Raw genomic sequence first — 20889 nt, 5'->3', positions numbered from 1 at the left:
CTCCTGGCCTGGAAGGGCTCGGTGGGGAGGGAGTTATGGGCGTATTGGCGGGGACGGGTGTCTCCTAGAGCTGAATACCCTCTACAGAAGTTGAGCTTCGGGGTTAATTTGTTAAACCGAGGCATTCGGAAGGTGCTGGGGAAATGTGTTGCTACTTAACCTCTGGAGTTCGGTCTGATTCCCTCTGACTTGCTGCTTTGGTTTCAGTGGATCAGTCTTTCCTAAACCTGTGCCTGAAAAGACAATAGAGAGAAATCACTGAGATTAAAAAATAAATCATCCTCTGATAAACACTCTATAATCTCAAATACGGTTGCCGTGTAACTCATTAGCATTGATAAGCTACTGGCTTGTCCATCTCCCTTCATGCAAGAAGTCCTCTTTTCTGCAAAGTCCCTTCTCTCAGATGGCAACTCAGTGGGGATGGGGAAGAGGGTGCAGTGGAGGAAGGCCAGAGGGATCTGCTTGTGATTTTTTTTTTTTTCAGTTGGTTTTATGTGGTGGGTGCGTTATTTAAAATCACTTTAAGCATTTTTTTCTCTGGATACCAAGTATGAAACTCCTCAGTATCTGAAAAAGATTGTGAGGAAAAATTAGTGTACTGTACTGAATGATGTGTACTAAACTATCCTGTATTTATAAGCACTGTAAGCATCTCATTCAAGGAAAAAAAATTGCCATTAACTTTTTCATGTTCTTGTTATTGTTGTTCTCAGAAGTATTGAAGGAACTTTTCAGTTTGTACTTTCTTAAAAGCATATGCCCAAATAAATCCAAAACATGGCAAGATATTCTACATACCGTACTTGTTCATAGTAGTTAGTTAGAAATAACTTTCCACTGAGAGGTGTTTGCTTTTTACTATATAGCACTGAAGTCTGTTATGTTTATACTAGTAGTGCAGTGCTTCATAGAAAAATGTAGTCTTGGTACCACAAACTGTCATTATCTTTTGAAGGCTGAATGCTCCGTCTGGTCTTCATACCTTTCAAAATGCTTTTGGAGCAAGAGTCATGTGATAGATTCCTCCCCTTCCAAGGAACAGATTATCGCCCTGCCTGTAGAGTTTGGAAATAAAAAATAATTCCAGAGATGCTCTGGTGTTCAACAGCAAAGTTCAGGCAAGATGTAATTTACAGGGCCTAGAAACAAGAGAGCTCAGGAACAGCAGACCTCAGAGATAGAGAACAAGTGTGAAAAAGGTGGGGATTGCAGTCACTCTCCAGGTGTCTTTGGGTATGTGTATGTAGGAGATGTGGCTTATTATTGCTTCTGTGATGTTGTGGCAGCGAGCTGATGAGGAGAGCAGTCTTCCTTTTCAGGTGGCAGTCTCATGCTTTTCCTTGTTCTCCTCTCATAGAACTAGTTTTTCTGAAGTTCTGTTGTCCACCACGATGTAACTTCTCCAGTAAGAACAACTCCCTGCTTGTGGAAAGCAAACAAATCTTTGTGACATAGTGTTTCTGCTGCTCCTCCCCAGGATTGATAACTAGGAAGATAATTTCCTGTCTTGCTTCTTTAACTTCAAACTCAGTGCAGCAGCTTCCTCCAGATCAAAATCTGAGCAGCTGATTTTTACACACTTCTCCAGGTTGCCCCTTTTGCCCCTCATCACTAGCCTGACAAGTATTAGAGTTGCTTTGTACTTGTGAAAGTCGGACAGAATGAAAAGTTAAACAGGACCATGTGTAAATATAATTTAGTAATTGAGTCCTGTCATTTGTAAAGCAGAGGATCTGCACTGTTTCAGATATTTCAGCTGATAATTGTAGCTTCTGTATGGAGAGTAGCATGTCAGTAGCGACTGGTGTGTTGTGTGTTACCCATATCACATGCTGTGCAAAAATGCTGAAGAACGCTAGATCTGAGTGAGCAAGTAGCACCCTGTGTGTTTTGCCAGGGAACAATGCACCTATCTGTTTCATTTTTCAAAGGCCTCAAGAAATAGGAAATAATAATTTTATTTGCAAGCACTTGATCACCATTTGCAGCCAAGAGAGCAAGAGTACTTTTTTTCTTCCCCCATTTAAGTGGAATTGGGGGCTTCTCTTCAGTATCCTGCACCAGACTCCTGTGTGAAATCTCTCAGTAGTAAAGATCAATTGGAGCAGTAGATCATAGACTAAACAAGAGGATTTAGTAGATTAGAAGGACCTTTATTTAACAGGTTTCAAGTGTGTTTGGGCAAAAAGGGTATAGAGTAGCAAAAGTTTGTTGTTTTGGTTTGGTGGGTGTGTGTTTGTTTGTTTGTTTGTTTTTCAAAGGAAACAGCTATGCTGTGAACTATGTCAGCTGGACTTCAGTTTTGTTCTTTCTCGATAAGCTTCCAGTTCATTTGCAAACCTGCTTTGTTTACCAAGTCATAGCAGGTGCAGTTTGTTGGATTGCAGCCATAAAACTGACTTTGTAGGAGAAAGGACAGCTCTAGTTTTGCTTAAAGTAGTCCCCAGTTTCTTTTTGACTTTTTTGATGTACTGGCAGACTTAGAGACCTTGTGAAATTTGTAGACCTCTCTGGATTTTTCCCTAGGAAATACATCAAATGGCTATATAAGTGGTGCTTTTATTACACAATTTAGACACAGTCTCTCTGGTTTATCTTTCACTTAACTGAAGATATGTTATTTCAGGATTCAGACTTCCATAAGCCCACCTTCATTTGAGATGCTGGTTTCACAAACTTGCATATGATGGCAGTAATCAGTAATGCACTCAGTAGTTGATGGCATTCTGCTAGGTAAACCTGTATGTGAGGAACCCCTTGACCAGACCAAGTGTTATCAGCTTCAAAAGTTGTAGAGTCTCAAGTCTCCACGCTATTGTTACTTTTACTAGCGTAATCTGAAAGGCGTGCTGAGCAAGTAAAGCAGATAATGTAACAGCGTGAAAGTTTGAAGGAAGGTGTGTTTCCTTATTTGCTGCTGTTCTAGAGATCATTTGGTCTGTTCAGCTGTACAACCACAAGATTTAGAGCAGGCATCAGATCTAGTCTATATTTAGCTTGAAGGAGAGGTGCTTCTTCCTTTCCTCTTCTGCTGTGGAAAACCTTGGTGCATCAAAAATTTTCTGAGTTTTTTTGTGTTTGAATTTTCTTTCCTGCCTTTCTCTTTCAAGAAAGAGGCAGTGCTGAGTGGTGTTGATCAGTGTGTTATGCACCCTCAGATGTTACTGCAGGTGTGTGCAGTTTGTCAGTCCCCTGAGGCTCCATCCCTCCAGAGTACTGGAAGGGCAGAGGCCTGAATTTTGTCTAAATCACAGTGTAACTTTGTAACTTGCAGGTGTACTATTGTTGAAATATTAACATCTCAACTTCATTGGCATGTTGAAGCAGAATCAGTTACAATAAAATATTTACAGTTCTTGCTCAATTGCATAAGACAATGGAAGGGATCTTGCTATCTTGCCAGCAACAAGGACAAACTATGAATAGATTACTAAGTTTGCTTTATTCCTACTGTGGATGTTAATTGGTGAGTCTTCTGAGGTTTGATTGCCCCTTATTGTTGTTGTTTGTCTTATATTTGTAAATTATCATAGTCAGTAGCAGATGATTCAGGTATATTGGAAATGATGGGGAATGGATTTTGCAGTGGAGCTCACAGATAAGTGTTTTCATTTGTTCAAAGTGAAAACAAAATCAGCAGAGTTTGCATTACATCTATGAATTCTAGGGAAGAGCAAGAAGACATTGACTTTACAAAGGCTACCTAGCTTATTAAGATAGCAAAAGGTAGGTTAGAACAAAGCTTCCACTGCAAAATTGAAGAAATAGTTTTCTGCAAAAGTGGAAACCATTGCTGGTTTATAAAGTCTTTGTTTCAGAAACATTAAACGATGTTTGCATGTTCTAGCGTATGAGTTAATGCTGCTTAGAAATAAGCTGTCTGGTGTGGTGGTTGTGTGGTGGTTTGGGTTGAATTTTTTTTCCTCCAGTAGCCTGTGTTCAGTACAAGGAAAGGTTTGATGGCGTTTTTTCAGCTTCTTTGACATGGAATATCTATACTGGTTTTTAATGCAACTTCACAGAATTGTTAATTACATGATGACAAAAGGGTTCCGTAGACTCTGAAAAACATGCTCAATAGTGACTGAAAGGTAAAACGTTAGGAATTCTATGTAAAAGAAACGGAAGACAATTGAAACCTTATTATATTGCTATATAAATGCTCAAAGGGACCACCATCATAATTGCTGCATGCTGTTCTTGTCTTAATCTGGAAAAGGATGTAGTAGAACTGGAGAAGATTCGGGGAAAAACATGTGAGGAAGATGCAGAATAAACTGTTCTGCTCACCTCAGAAGAGAGATGATTCAAAGAAAGATCTGCAAGATTGGGAGTGAGGTTGAAAAAGTGAATAGGCAGCATTTGCTTGTGTCTTGCAGTATAATCACTAAATAGCATTTTGATGGAGTATACTGAAGAGTATAAAAGTGTACAGAGTTTTTAAAAATATATCAGGTCTGTCACTGATTATTAACAATGATGGTTCAGTTGCAGTCTCTTATTTATGGGAATGTATTCTTCCAAAGCAGGGAGCTGGGTGGAAGTTCCAGTCTTTGCTTTTGTTTATGTTGTTCCCTAAAGCATTCCTTGTGTGCTGTTGAGGAAGCAGCATACAGGATGCATGGGTTTCTCATCTAACCCAGTGTGGTACTTATTTTATGATGTGTAGCCTTCACTGCTAATTTTTGTGCAAATAAAGACAATCCTAATACGCAGTTGCAGTTTTAAAGATAAATCTAAAGTGTATACATTGTCAATTAACTTGCAGGACTTTGGTTATTGATTTGAGCACAGTAATTTAGGTAGGATTATTCCATTTACATTTTATGGAGAGGAATTCAGTAGAAGTATAGGATAAATTGAGATATTTTAGTGTAGTAGGAAGACAGTGCTGTAGTTATCTGGAAAGTTACTTGTACTGGCAGGACGATCTTGAAACAGCATTTTTAAGCTGAATAGCTGTCATCACATTTGCAAACCTTCTTGTAATCTTCTGTCCACTTTACAGATCAAAGTACTGAGAAACATGAAGGAGTGGGTACTTCTGGGATTACTGATCAGGAAAAGGAATTGTCAAGCAGTGCATTACAAGCTTTTCTGGTAAGACAAAGTCAAACTCTGAGGCTTCTGATCTACCACATGACTGCTAAATGAGCTTATATAATTATTTTTCCTGTTTTCTTAGTACAATTGCAAATGTATTAACAGAATATTATATCAAAAGTAGCACAGTTGTGTTACAAAGCCAGCACATGCATCTTCTGTCTGTTATGGTGTGAGAAGACTGAAGAGGATGATGCTTTAATGAAGTGTGTAAGAGCACCTTTAATTTTGATTCTCAAAACTTAGTAGCCTGAAAAGATGTATAATGAGTTAATTTGAAGTAGCAGGCTGCTGTGCCGCATCAATTTTGGAAAGGCAGGATCTCTCTGAAGAGTTGGTTGCTTCAAGCTAAAAATACTATATTAAAGAGCTTAAAGGCACACATTTATTTAAAAAACAGCAACCAAACCTTTTTTGTTTTATTATCTTGCTATATTCTTTCACAAAAAGCATTTTATACTGTTCTGTCAGTTTACATTAAAACATATTCTTCAACGCATCATACCTACAGGCGGTATTTACTACCTGTTTTGTGGAAGACTTTTTTGTATATTAAAATTCAGTTACCAGGCCTTTCTGTTCTTTCTTTGTATTGTCTCCTAATTTTATTTAGTGTGGCAAGTGACAGGAAGTGTAATTGCTTTTCCTTTTAGTTGTTGTCTCTTGATCTCCACAATGCCTTGCATAATTCAGTTTTGGATGTGTTAAATAGATCAGGGGAAGAATTAAAATACTGTCCTTTAACATTCCTGCCTGTATGTTTCACTCATTACTTCTATTTTATCTGTGTTGTTACATGAGGTGTATAGTTACATGGTCCTTAAACTGACTACAGCTGATGTTGTTCATGGATGTCGTCTTGAGTGCTTTCTAGATCAATTACTCTTTTACAATAACTTTGCTTATTGGCATTGATCCTGAGAACGGAAGGCACATGAAAGGGTTGTCTGTTTTCCACCTTGCCCGCAGATCTACATGCCTTAAATACTCTTGATCTGTTGATGACTTCATCTTCAGTTCTATACTGATCCAGTGTATGTTGTTTATCTCATGATTATTTTTTTTCTTGCTTAAAGAACTTGCTAAATTCATGAAGTTGTGAGGTGGTGACAGATGTGAGCAGAATTAATCTGGTGCCTTCTTTTGTCAATTTTGCTTGCTACTGAGTTGCTGTAAATAGCTTTGTGGACTGCCTTGCATGCTGCCTTATCATATTGCACTTCCAATTTCAGTCTTGATAGAATTACTGTAAAATTGTATCGTGTATTCTATATTCTGTCTAGCAGGATGGAGTAAAAGACTGTTAGCTGAGGAAAAACATCATAAAATAAGCTGAGCATTTAAGGGTTCAAGGTTTTTAGTCCAAGCGTGGTTAGAAACCTTGTTGCTGTGATCTGAAAGCTATTCCTGTTGAAGAGAAGCTCTGAGTGTGAACATATGAAGAAAATCACTGGAGATGAACAGTTTCAATTAAGAAGGATGTCAGCAGTTGGGTTGCAAGTCCCTCTGTTTATGGACATGATCACTAGGAAATCCATGCTGTTGATACTTAGAGTTGTGGAAATACAGCGTGTCAATGTCCTGCTCCACCTCTCTGTAAACTGTGTAAGTGTGCCTTCACAGGAGACTGAAGGAACTGGGATGGTTCTGTTGAGAGTAGCCACAGAATGGCAACTTTCTCGGGAAGAGCAGAAGGACCACAGAGCCTTTCTCTGTTGTAATTCTTCCCTTAATAGAGGAAGTTAGGCAGCATCCCAGGAGAAGCTCCATGGAACAGCACTTACAAAGGAGGAGGAAGTGGAGAGCGATCATGGTACTTAAGAGCATAGCTTTTGATTGTGAAGCATTGACAGAGATGGAAACGAATTTGCTTATCTGACCAGATTGGAAGTAGCCTTCATATGGAAGAGGTGGAGGTGATTATTCCTGTATAGGAATTGAACAGCAGAGACTGAAGTATCATTTAGGCTTAACATAATTGAAAGAGTCTGGAGTTCTCTTTCATTCTACAATGCAGCTAAATTTCTCCTGCACACAGAAAAGACTAAAACTGAAAGCAGGTGAGCCATTCTGAAGTCCTTGCTTATGCTCAAGGTCAAAAGGGGTTAGTTGTTTAAATCGCACCTCAGAGGAGCATCGTGCTTGGGTCCTAGTTTCAGTTTAGGCATACATAGGTGATTGAATACTTCATTCAACAGCTAAAACTTGTAAAAATATTATTTAAACCTGTACTGGGAAAGTGACACCCTCTTTCTTCAACCTGTTTTAAGCCAACTTCCACACACTAAACTCACAGTCTCTCCAGGTGATGTGAAGAATAAACATAGAGTGATGAGCTGGGATTATGTAAGCAGCTGCAGCCCCTCAGTGTGATGGGGAAAGATTATGAAAACTGAGGAAAGAAAGAATCTCAAAACTCAATGCAATGAAGAGAAACTAGAATAACACTTTTCTTGGAAACATCTGTTTATAATGGACTACTCCGTTTATCCTTCCTCATAAAATTATTTTTGAAGTTTGCATATGACTGCAACTTTTAGACTTACTTCTCATACATATTAATCTGCATAAATAATGAAGTATGTGTGTTAGATGTTTAGTTTACTTCACTTTCTGTGATGAAAGAAGTAACTCCTTTGCTCTCTAAACTTACAGAAGTTGCTTTCATTAAAACTTTGTAGCTTGTTCATGTAAACTTTGTATCTTCTAATTCATGTTTCTGATATGTGTGCAATTTCCAGGCTGGAAACTATGATACTTGTTTACAACACCTAAATACTCTTCAAGACATAAACAAAGATGACTACAAAATAACTTTGAATACTGCTGTTGCCGAGTTCTGTAAAAGTAACCAGACTACAACAGATAATTTGAGACAAACTCTCAACCAGCTGAAGAACCAGGTAGTGCAAACATATTGACATGGTGCTTGATTTTGAGTATTATTAATGGTGGTGAGATCTTCCAGTGAAATAGGAATAAAACTTCTGCCTCTTGTCCCCTAGATTTAATAAAAGAATAAGAAAATAACATTATTTTAAACCTGAGTCTCTTTAATCATTTAGGAAACTGGTTTTATCGTTTATGGTTTTAGTTATTGTTGAAATTGATCTGAAGCTGAAAAGTTCTAGAAATTATAACCATAGGAATACCTGCTATGTTCTTTCAATAGGAAGTTCCTTAATCTGAAATAGTTTGTGAAATAAAAAAAGTGAAATGTAACTTTACCACTCAATTGACAGCTTTCTATTTCATTGTGAATTTTTTGCTGGATTTGTGTGGAACAACAATCACATTTATTAGCTTATAACTCTTACTGATCTATCTTTAGATGGATTAATACCTTTGGGATATTTTAAAAAAATATTTGACACTTTAAAATCATAGGTATTGAAAGTTTAATGAAATGAGTGGGTTTTTTTCAGGTTCACTCTGTTGTTGAAGAAATGGATGGTTTAGATGATGTTGAAAATAGTATGTTGTACTACAATCAAGCTGTTATTTTGTATCACCTGCGTCAGTATACTGAAGCTATATCAGTTGGGGAGAAGCTGTACCAATTTATAGAGCCTTTTGGTATGTAGACAGAAGGGTTTTGTTCATGCAATAACTACAAAAAGATCATTCAGTCTTTCTCACTATCAGAAAAGTGATTTGTAATTTGCCTCTAAAGCAGTAGGTAGGTTTTGGAATGAAGAGTATGTTTTACTTATACTAAGGACGACAATTGAATTTGAGTGGAAGATACTGCAGAGATATTTAGCAGACAAATACAATGAAACTGAAAATGGGGTTTTGACAACTTTAAAAGGTATCTATGTAAATAAGATGTCAAAGCTCATCAAATTATTTAAAATATGGTATTTTGAGTCATCAGAAAACTTCATGGGTGGCTGTCTATTTGCCAGGGCACTCACATTTTTAAGTACTTGCATTAGGTCATGGATAATGGTATGTGCTCATCGGAATATAAACTTTCCATCTTTTATGAGCTATGGCACCCTGTGTAGTGGAATTGCCATATTTGTATGAAATAACTTCATAATCCTCATTGAACTTCAGAGGTGACAAGGCTGAGGGGTGTATGTGTGTGTCTCAGTAAATTAAGTAAATGATACAATTTTTCTGCTTCAATTCCTTCAAGTTTTCAATATGCCTATTTGGGACTTACTCTGTGAAACCAGCAAAACAAAAATGTGTTTGTGTAGAGTCTTTTCACGTTCTGTGGGATTCTACATATGCATATGGCTCCATCTGTCTATTTAGACACTGGATCTTTGGTGCTTAAACCAGTTCTCAGAATCTAGAAACACAAAATACTTGTTGAGCTGTCCTTAGTCTATGTTTTATGCTGATGCTGTTTGAATGAATTACCTTTGTTTTTTAGTATATGTGCTTATCTACATTGTGTAGATGTCTGTGGGGTTTTTATTCTTATGCAGTATATTGATTTTTCTCATAGTGCATAGATGCACTTCATAGTAAATTTTTTTCTTCAGTCATGTTTGGAGGGATCGGTTTTAGAGCTGTAAAATAATTTTCGCTACTTTGTTTCATACAGAAGAAAAGTTTGCCCAGGCTGTGTGCTTCTTGCTTGTAGACTTATACCTCCTAACTTACCAAGCTGAGAAAGCCTTGCATCTGCTTGCTGTTCTGGAAAAAATGATTTCACAGGGCAACAATAACAGCAAGAATGGAAAAAATGAGGTACGCTTAAAATCATATGAATGCCACAAAGTCTTTGCCAGAAGTATGCTTTATCTCAATCCAAAATTGCTCTTCTAAAATACTTTTAAATTATAAAACTATGTTAGATCACATGTATCTTCAGACAGCAACTTATACATGTTAGTAAGTGAGTTAACATATACAGAAGCTGCTTATTCCCTCTCTTTCACCCTTTTCTCTTACTCCTAAGGAGCTAAGAATTGTTTTTTAAGTTGGAAAAACAATTGTGTTCAGGGTCAGATATACACAGGTTTCCTTGTTTGTCTTGGATTATGACTATAGGAGACCCTAAGTTTGAAAGGGAAGTCAGTGTCAGGAATTGCAATTGCATACCCTAGTATTGGAAATCAAACATCTTTGTTACGCAGTAGCCAAAAGTATGAGGCATACTTTCAAATGGAATCTTTTGTATGTGTTCTTTGGAAAAATCAGTAGAATGAGTGGCTTGGAAGTGAAAAGAAAACACTTCAGTCTTTTTCTATTAATGGAATATCACGCTTAAGGTAATTAACATTTTAGCTTTAAGTATATAGTAATTTTACTGAAGGAAATATTAGAGAGACTCTAGAATGTGCATACCATCCTTCTGTGTTAGACAACTCTTAAAATACTTCAACTACAGAGCAACATAGCATAACACTAATATTAATAGAGAATTCTGCTCTTCATGGGCTGGTGTAGTTGTTCGTGAATTGTGATAAAGTTGTTTGGTGGCACGTGCACTTTTTGACTGTTAAACACTTTTTCTTTTCTTCATGTGAGATTGATAAAAATAGCTATGAAAAAATCTGTAAACTAAATTTAAAAGGTAACTAATTCTCTTTATTTGTTTGATAGTCAGGTAATAATACAAATAAAGATTCCTCGAATCAAAAAGCTGAAAGTGGAGCTTTAATAGAAGTCGCTAAATCTAAGATACATCAGGTAAGTATCTGCATATTATTTATACAAGAACATTAGTGAAGTTTTTCTTAAAACCAAGTGCCATCTGCTTCAAATCTAGTTCAGCATGAATTGTGATACTCTGTCTCTCCTTGATTTTCATGTTGTAAAACAAAAGGATGAATTTATCTAAATCTTCCTTTTTGTAAGATCTGTGTACAGAAAAAATTGACCTGATACAAACCCCTCCTTATTTCAGTCTCTGCAGTTTATCATAATTTTAAAAAATTGTTAGCTTTTTTAAAATTAAGTTAGCTGCACTGACTTTATGTGTTAGACCTCCAACAGTCTAAATCAGCTGAATTTTTATTTCACTGTACTGTTCTATGGAAAAATATATGAAGAAACAAAATGCTTCTCTATCATCATTCACTTACTGGCATTTTCAGTTTAGTAGGTATATGTCTGGGAATAAGAGGTTAGGTTATTTTATTTAGCTTGTCACTTTAAGTGCTAATATCTTTGTTTGAATATGGAGTAGCTGCTGACCATTGACAAAATGTGCATGTGCTTACTGTAAATATGAAGCCTGTAAGTTGTTGAAAGTCTAAATAGAATTTCTTTTTAGGAAGACTTTTTGAACAGCTAGATACAGTTCATCTTGCAAACCTGTACAAGTTATTTGGTTTCTATTTAACAAATTTAATTTTTTAACAGTATAAGGTGAGAGCCTATATCCAGATGAAGTCACTAAAAGCATGCAAAAGGGAGATCAAGTCTGTTATGAATACAGCTGGGAATGTAAGTATTTTTTCTAATCTAGATCTGTTCTCTATCTTAAAACTTAGTTTTTCAACTTCCTTTACAAAGAAAGGTCTTATTGAGGGTGGATGTCTGAAATAATGTAGTCACTTGAGTTTGTAATATCTTTTCTGCAAACATAATTAAAGTAGAATTTTCTTATTGGCACTGTTCTCAGTTGCTCAGAAAAATGCACTTTAATGTTAATGAAACCAGTATAACACTGAAACAGATAATAAACAGATTCAATTTGCTTTATAATTTAAGCAGTGTGAAGCAAGTTTTAGTCTACTGTAAATGTTAGAGAGTGTTACAAGCTTCTGATGTTGGCAGTGGTTTAACCCAGTTCACAAAATATCAATTCTGGGACACAATTTTTTGGGCCTTTTCTTTTTGTTGAAATTTTTTGGAAGCTTACCTCTTGCTAGAAAGCAGTTTCTTTTTTTTATATAGGAGTTCTCAACTCAGCATTGCGTCCACCATCCCAGATAAATTCTACATTAACTGAGGAGCAGGGAATGGGAGGAGAGCACTTCCTTTTTTGCCAGTCTCAATAGCTGCTAGTTTGACAGAAATCCTTCTGGATCATGAGGTCTCTGTTAACAGACCAGGAAGATCACAGCCCAGGAGGAGGTTGTTGAACTCTGCAGGGAAGGAAGCATGGGGAGGAGTGTACTAGAAGACAGGTTGGAGAAAGATCCTCTTCAACCAAAGGAGATCCTCTGCACTTAGCCATTGCCATGACAGAGTTCTCTAGAATAATGTTGGGTTTTAGAGCAGTAAAAAGAGTATGTGTAGTTTTGTAGTTCAGAAGAGGTAAGTATTAATCATTGGCTCAACAAAAGAAATGCTACTTCTTGAAAGTATTAGGGCCTAAGCCCATGTATTTTAAAATGGCAACAGAGGCAAGCTGTTTGTGGAGTGATTTAACAGTAACAGTAGAAATCATGAGATAATTAATTATTGTTTTCTCCTTCACAGTCAGCTCCTTCTCTCTTTCTTAAGAGCAATTTTGAATATTTGAGGGGCAATTATCGTAAAGCAGTCAAACTTTTAAACAGTGCAAACATTGCTGAACATCCAGGCTTCATGAAAACAGGTAAAATAGAAAACCTTCATCCTGCAAGTACTTAAATGTGTAGTATAATATCAATGAGTAGTCCTATTAATTTTAAGCATATTAATGATTACTTAAGGGAGTAGGCCCTGTATGTCATGGGTTTATATGCTGGATATGTTTTCATGTTTCCTGTTGTGCTCTTTCATGTAACGCTTTTGTGTTTTTCATTGAATGTTCTTCTAGATAATGCAGTGTTTGTCTATGAAAACGTATTTGTGAAGGTGTAAATGTAGTATTTGCAAGGCTCATACTTGAGTCTCTAAATCAAGACTTGAAGCAAAAGGTCTAGAAATGAGATTTCAGATTGTAGAGGAGACTCTAGTAGTTGTAATGATGATTGTGGGGGAAATGTAAATGTTCCATGAAGTGTTAAAGTTTGACTTCTGTTGTATGCCATTTTAAGTTACTTTTCATTCTAGAAAGTATATGTGTATAGACATGCACAGAAATATAACAGCACATAAATGTGTGTAATTTTTTAGATATAAAAGTTATATACTATATATACTATATATATATTATATATATATAATATAATACTATATTATATACTATAAATATATATGCTGTGTATATATACACTCACTTGTATATATACACTCACTGTATACGGTGCTATTTAAATATATTGAGATTTTAGTTGACTGTTTAAAACATCAGTTGAAAAATACAGAGAGGAAACTTGTGTCAGTAGAGAGGATTTCAAAAAAACTTGTTTTACACTACTGAATTTCTTTTCTATGTTCAATGCTGGTTTTGTTTTAGCACTCTTATTAACTTTTTATGCTGTAAGATCTTTTATCTAGTAGATATTGCTGCACAGATTGCAATTGGGTGATAGAAGTTGCAGAGTTGACTCTGAGTAAATTTTTTAAACTTATTTAAGATAAGTTTGATAGAAAACATTCAAAATATTTGTCATAATGCCTATTCTGGCATATTTTGACACTTGATTTAGAATTTACTGTAACTTACCTTTCTGAGAGTTTATATGCTTAAAGTTATCATTAACTTAAGATTTACTCTCATATAACTTCTGCACTGGCTTTTTTGCACAGTGGAATGTTCGCTTAATAGTCTTGCTAGATTATGATTAAAATAATGTTTAGTTAATTTGTTAATGGTCTATTTCTTGGTTGTTTGGATTTTTAGGGTGTGGTGTTTTTTTCTTTTTTGTCAATGGTAACCCTGTAAAGCTTCAGTTACCAGCAGATAATTAAAAAGTTTTAATTTTCTGTCCTTATTTAGAAGGAACTTCTTACAGTGTTACCTGAACATGATATACTTAGGAAGGAGAGTGCATTTCCTGCTTGTATGGTTAGGTTGACATACTTGTTTATTTTATAAAACTTAAGCAAGTAACATAATTTGATAATTTCTGTTTTACAAGAGCCATCTGTTAGAAAACTGGAAGTGCTTGCATGCTAAGTTCTATGAAAACCTCCGGGTGAACTTACTGCAACTTGCAAACTGTCAGATTGCCTTTATACCTGGCTCTTGTAGAATATGTTGCACAAAATCTTGAGGGCTGTGGCTGCTTATATATAGCTCATTTCAGGTGAACTGTCCAAGAGAACTAGAATGGTATACAGAAATATAGATTATTAAAATGCTTATGAGGCAGGGACTGCATAATCAAGTAACATCTTGCTGAAGAACATGTTAGATAAACCAGCATAATATGCTGACCTATGGAGAAGAGTGGTGGGAGCATTTTATGGGCTCAGTGATGTTTCTCACTCCATGAAAATGGTCTTTTGCTGTTCTCTCAGGTGAATGCTTAAGGTGTATGTTCTGGAACAATCTTGGCTGCATCCACTTTGCAATGGGAAAGCACAATTTAGGAATTTTTTACTTTAAAAAAGCCTTGCAAGAAAACGATAATGCATGTGCACAGCTAGGAACGGGCAGCTCGGATCCAGGTAAGACTTCTAAGAAGTGATGGAAGAGGGATGGGCAAATCAAGAAACTAGAGAACAGAAGTTTTCAATAATTATCAGCAAAATTCCTTTCCATCTCTGTAGAGGACAGGATAAGGAGGGTAAGAATTTTGATTGTCACTTGATTTCAGAGTATAGTTGCTGTTGCCAGAAATAGATGATGATGTAATATGTTCTTTTTTTTGCTGTTGTCCTTGATGTGCTGTGGGGCTGGGGCAATTCTGTCATTTGTAGTCTTTGACCATCAGGTGGGAAGATACAACAAAATGAAGTTTCCGTGACCTATTATCATTACAAATGTTACTTGTAGTCTGCTGTGGCAGTAGGTAGAATCATCAGACTTGAAGGATGGAGGGGATGTGTTTGTTTTTTGTTTGGGTGTTATTTTTTTTTTAAACTTGGAAGATACAGAAAATGTGGAGTGCACTACTGTTACATTGGCATTTGGAAGGTGGTGTGTTTCTTAAACTCTTTTACTGAACAATTCCAAGACATGTGTGAGAAATGTTTATCTATTGTTTAGTGTTATGGTTAGTTCTATCCATCTACTTTTAAGTATACGAAAGACAAGAAAATAAACCTAATAAGTTTTCTTGCTTTGTTTAATAATACTTAAGGGGTTTTTTATCTTCTCAATAAATGATTTCACAATGAAGTGATAATTTCTTAACTTCTTTAAAATCTAGTTACTGTCACACATTTTACTGTTTTTCCTGTTCCTCCCCTGGCCCCATACCTAAGTGCAGTCTTAGGTACCAATGTGAAGACAGAAAATGTTTTATGCTTGTTAACAGCAAAGTAGTTTTCTTCTGGAATTTATGTGAGTAATGTACTTCAGCCTTTAAGAATACAGTTAATTTGTCTTTGGTATCAGCTTTGGGGAAGGAATTTATTTACAGAGGGAGGCTAGTGAATTTCTGCAAAGAAAGGGAATTTTAGGTGTTTCCCTCAGCTTCCTCCCTCCTCACAGAGTTATGTTTTCTGCTCTCCTGAGCTGCACATCCAATATGATGTAATCCTCTTCTGCAGGTAAAAAATTTTCAGGGAGACCCATGTGTACGCTACTGACTAACAAACGGTATGAGTTGCTCTACAATTGTGGAATTCAGCTCTTGCATATTGGGAGGCCATTAGCTGCCTTTGAATGCCTGATTGAGGCAGTCCAGGTTTATCACTCAAACCCTCGTCTTTGGCTGAGAATAGCAGAATGCTGCATTGCTGCCAATAAAGGGGTAAGTAGATTTGCAAATTCCTTATTTTTATTGTAATTATAAAATAAATGTGATTACAGAAAGGAAGAAATAATACCTTGATCTGAACTATGCATTTTAGAGGCCTAATGTTGCAACACCTTTGTGTAAATCCAGATTAAGTTTTTTTGTGTATATGCGTGTTTGCATGTTTAATCTGAAGCTGGAGCAGGTGAAGGAAAACCACCGTAGAAACAGTGTCTTGAGATCCAGTGTTTAATTGACGTTCCTGAAATTAGAAGAGTTTGAGTAAGCTATTAGAAAGATTGGCATGAGATGAAACAAAAGCATGTAAGTGGCTGTTAGAGCTGCTCTTCTATAAAGTTACAAGTGTTTTGCTGGAGAGACTGGTTAAGCCTGGTTTTGTTTTGGCAATATACTGTCACACTCCTTTGGCATTCCAACTCGTTCTGAATGGGTAACCCTGAATTGGTTTGAAGCACCTTAGATTTCTCCAAATCATCTAATGGTTTACTTCATGTTTATTTCTAAAGTTATTTCAAGACAAAGACATTATTTGGAAATAAATTTATATTGCTCACTAATGAGGCATCACTTCATAACAGGAAGCAATATGCTCTTTCTCTAGTGAATGCTTTCTACTTCAAATGTTGATACTAACATTAATAGTTTGACTTACTATTTATGGATATTTAATGATGCCTCAGCTTTCCACATTTCATATTGGTTGCAAAATCTTGGGGTTTATGTATATTTATAGATACATAAAACCCATGTAAAATAATAGATAGTATATACTGAGAACAAACATCAATGAAAACTCAACCCACCAGTAACTTTTTTTGTGTGAACAGAAGAATTAAACTTGCTCAAGATTTTAATATCTCTGCTAATTTCTTGTACTTCCAGGGATTTCTGTTTCTGTATTGCAGGAATAACAAGGTGAAATTGGAGTCAGTGACCATGTGTAGTATCCAAGGAAGGAAAGTTTTTGAGGCTGCTCTTGAAGGGTTGATACTCACTTTGAGCTTGATGCACAGAAACAACTTTGCTAGCTTTTGTTGCTGATAATTTGACATGGAAGGATTGTTTTTCTTTTGGAAAATTTTGGACTGAGACATCTTGGTTTTTTATGTTTAGACTCTAGGAATTGCATTACCTCTACTGAAACAATGAGGTTCTAGCTTAAATTCTAGCTGGAGTAGTAAGAGAAAACATACATCTGTCCAATAGAGATCCGTTGTCTCTACTTCATGGCTAGATACTATGATGTAAAAGGTGTGACTGAAAGAATGTTGCTACTGTTTTAGCAGACAGTAAGGTTGTTTTTATGATGCTTTAATCAATATGGTTATTGGATTAGACTGATGTTTAAAAACCTCATTTAAAACCAAAATACAGCACTGTGTCACAGAACTTTATTGGAAGATGCAAAGTCACTTGTAGAGAACTACTAAAAGGGTTTGGTTAAAGAGACGCTTCCTTCCTGGGATGGTCTTGATTAATTAATTTACAGGACATTGACCTGCACATGCAGGTCCAGAGGAGGCAACGAAGGTGATCAGGGGGCTGGAACACTTCCCCTATGAGGACAGGCTGAGAGAGTTGGATTGTTCAGCCTGGAGAAGGGAAGGTTTCCAGGGAGACCCTTAGAGTGGCCTTTCAGTGCCTAAAGGGGGCTACAGGAAAGATGGGGAGGGACTCTGTATCAGGGAGTGTAGGGATAGGATGAGGGGTGATGGTTCTAAACTGAGGGAGGGTAGATTTAGATTAGATATAAGGAAGAAATTCTTCCCTGTGAGGGTGATGAGACCCTGGCACAGGTTGCCCAGAGAAGCTGTGGCTGCCCCCTCCCTGGCAGTGTTCAAGGTCAGGTTGGATGGGGCTTTGAGCAACCTGGGCTAGTGGAAGGTGTCCCTGCCCATGGCAGGGGGTTGGAACTAGATGGTCTTTAAGGTCCTTTCCAACCCAAACAATTCTGTGATTCTGTATTACAGTTTTCCGTATGTACAAGTAATATAAACTCCTTTTTTTCTTTCTTTTTTTTTTTTTTTTTACTCTTACTGTAATCCACTGCCCCAATTAAGATGTGGCCTCATTTTACAGGACTAAAATGGATGAAGATATGCTCTTATTTCCACTGAAATCTTTGCACGTGATCTTCCTTCTCTCCATGCAGCCAAAACTAATCTAAAATTTCATTCTTTTCTCATTCAGTTGCTGCTAGAGGTTGAGAGGGGTAGGACTGTAGTGTGGGTAGCCTAAAAGCAGCATAGGCTGACAGAGCTGAGGTCAGTCTTCTCCATCCTGAAGCTGTCATGATCACAGCCACTGAGGAACTGAATCCGTAACTGCTGAGACTTGTTCCTCTGCCAGCAAAGTTTGTGAAAATCTGCTGACAGGAGATGTGTTGCATGTCCACTGGGGCATCTTGGTTTCAACCTGTTGATCCATATCTGTTTAGAATAAGCCTGCATGTTAAAATTCAGAGGGGTGGGGACATGATGGTACATTCTTAGAACAGAAAACACCAAAATAATATGTCTGAAATTAAGAGATACTGTACTTGATGTGCTGTTTAACTGTAATTCACTCCTCCTGTGTGTGGGCAGGATGATGTAATCTATAATTACATGATCCTATGCAGCTATTTCCACAGTATGCCCATTTCACTTGGGGTGGGTGGGATTAATTGAACAAATGGCTATATTCGCTCTTTTCTATCCCTGATTTCTCTGTTTTCCCTCTTCGAGTGGCCTCTGTGCCTTCTTTTACTGCACACTATCTGAATCCTTCCAAATACAAAATTTGTATGTTTTGTCAGATAATTCTGAGTTTTATAAAGCACAGTGAGTGCAGGAAGAACAGCTTTCTGATTTTGCAATTTTCTCTGTCTATCCTACTGGATACAAATCATGCAGAAAGAAGAAACAGCTGATCATCTCCAGTGGAAAGCTGGGTATGGGGGACAGCATTAGTGTAGGTTTTGTGGCAAAAAGTAAAGCTAGGGTGCCTGGGTCACTTCATTTACCACAGACTAGCCAAAGTGGTAGATCGTGGCAGGATCCTGAAGCCTGTCTTTCTTCCTCCTACAGTTGTGATGGTGTCATATACTAGGGAGCTTGAATTTGGGTCACAATACCAGCTTGCTGTTTCCCAAATTCATAATCTTAGAAGAAAAAAAATAACTTTGCCTTTAATATCAAGGAACATCCAAAGGGGAATTGTCTTTAAATTCTAAGTTAGATTTGCAACATAAGTGAGGCCCTGAAGTCAGTGGTGTGTTTAATTTGACCTTGTAATTCAATCTGCAATAATACTCCTCGGTATCTAAGTATGGATTCATAACTATGCTCTGAACATCATACAGAAAAGTAATGTTACTGAAACTAATTTTCACTCGCTTTAGTGTTTCAGTTTATAAAATATAGATGGAAGATGACTCTCTTCTTGCAGTTTTTTTTACCAACTTTTTTGAAACATGTGTTTCATATCCAAACTCATTGTATGTATTATTTGTCAGCAAATACCATTATAATGTCAGTATTCTTCACAATAGGTTCTGATAAATTTTCTGAAAAGTGTTAGCTATTTAAAATACAGATTTAGGATGAGTTTTTCCTTCCAACTGTGACTCTTCATGATGAACTTTACTTACCAACAGAGTTGTTAAGATGGCTCATGGTAAAACAAATAAACAAACCACAGTAAATATGGTGTAGAGATAATTGTTTGGATGGATAGTTAGGGTGCTTTAAGTTCATTTAACCCCCAGAATGTCTGCATGCTCAAAAATCTGTTAAACAAGTTAATTTAATGTAACTTTGCATATGTTATGGTTCAGCTTCATGCTCTCCATGGAACAGTTTGAGAGCAGCTTTTTCAGAGAAGGTTTTGAATGCTGTGTAAGCAGAGAGAGAAGATCAGAAGCGTTACAGTGCCAATTCTGAATACTATTTGGCTGATCATATGATTTCTTTTTAGATATCCTGGCAGTTCTTTGAATAAGACTTGGTTCATTGTTCTTTTGCTTTCAAAACAGAGGAGAAACTAGGTCAGTAGGCTATCAGACAAGCTGTCAGAACTAATCTGTGATTACACTGGTGCAGTAAAATCCCTCTGCAAGACAAAGACAATAGAAGGTGCCTGATCCTTCATGGTACTTAAGATTTAAAACTGTACTCATATAAACTAGTAATTCTTACACTTTTGCAGGGTTCAAAGTCTTCCAGCTTTCACTTATTTTTGTCAAGCTCTCATTCAACAGCCTTGATATTTTGTGTTGTTTGTTGTTTTTTTTTTCCCTTTTAGACATCAGAACAAGAGACTAAAGGTCTTCCCAGCAAAAAGGGAATTGTGCAATCTATAGTAGGTCAAGGCTACCACCGTAAGATAGTCCTAGCATCCCAGTCAATACAGAATGTTGTTTATAAGTAAGTATGTTTTCCACAGGCTATTTATGTTGTTGTCATATCTTTGTTAAAGATACATGTCTGCTTATCAGGACTTTTTAAAACTGTCGTGGAATAACTGTTCCTTTTGGAATAAACAATGTAGTGAAGAGAGGCGTGCTAAAATGCTTGAGGAGTCCTACTTAAACATCATTTGGATGTCTCCTTTATGATGGCCAGCAGAGGGCTTAATTGTGTAGTCATTGTAACTAAGAAGAGCATTAAAGCTTAAAATTGATTTATTTCAAATTTGTGTTTCCATTTAGTTAAGTCTGTCGTCTTTTTCTCACTCAAAATACATATTTTCAGTAATCCACTTCAGAAAAGTGTAGGAAAAATGTAGTAGCTCTGCCATAAAACTTCAGGAAGTGAAGTCAGGAAAACCAAGAGAACTTCTTATTATGTGGTTGAATGCCCACTCTATTTGGGCATTGCGGTGTACTTTGCATATATAAGAATAGCAAGATACATACGTTTTCATAAATTAAATGTATTATGTTAAAACATGGTTTAACTCTAAAGTTAAACTCTAAAGGATAGAGTTTATCCTTTAGAGTAAATCAGAGAGGATAGTTTTCTCTGCATTCAGATCTTTCTGGAGCTCTGGTTTTATTTTTTAATTTAGTAGGATTGCTACTCACTGGCTAACT

At 36.6% G+C, this 20889-nt stretch overlaps 1 protein-coding gene across 2 annotated transcripts in view; it reads left to right on the top strand.

Moving 5' to 3' along the window:
• Positions 1-20889, top strand: part of CNOT10 (CCR4-NOT transcription complex subunit 10) — a 38531-nt gene that overhangs the window by 3692 nt on the left and 13950 nt on the right. Inside the window, exons 1-11 of one of the 2 annotated variants that reach the window (XM_026843704.1) lie at positions 3445-3469; positions 5012-5103; positions 7848-8009; positions 8532-8682; positions 9668-9813; positions 10672-10758; positions 11434-11517; positions 12499-12616; positions 14410-14559; positions 15607-15809; positions 20100-20221. In XM_026843704.1, coding sequence (XP_026699505.1) covers positions 3460-3469; positions 5012-5103; positions 7848-8009; positions 8532-8682; positions 9668-9813; positions 10672-10758; positions 11434-11517; positions 12499-12616; positions 14410-14559; positions 15607-15809; positions 20100-20221 — 1325 coding nt within the window. In that variant the 5' untranslated portion in view covers positions 3445-3459. Of the gene's footprint in view, positions 1-3444; positions 3470-5011; positions 5104-7847; positions 8010-8531; positions 8683-9667; positions 9814-10671; positions 10759-11433; positions 11518-12498; positions 12617-14409; positions 14560-15606; positions 15810-20099; positions 20222-20889 lie in introns of those variants that run through there. The other variant, XM_026843703.1, reaches the window with a different exon arrangement.

The sequence above is a fragment of the Athene cunicularia genome (assembly GCF_003259725.1).
Source record: "Athene cunicularia isolate RWA chromosome 2 unlocalized genomic scaffold, athCun1 chr2_part1, whole genome shotgun sequence".
NCBI classification, from domain to species: Eukaryota; Metazoa; Chordata; class Aves; order Strigiformes; family Strigidae; genus Athene; species Athene cunicularia.
This window is presented reverse-complemented; position numbering and strand designations above follow the sequence as displayed.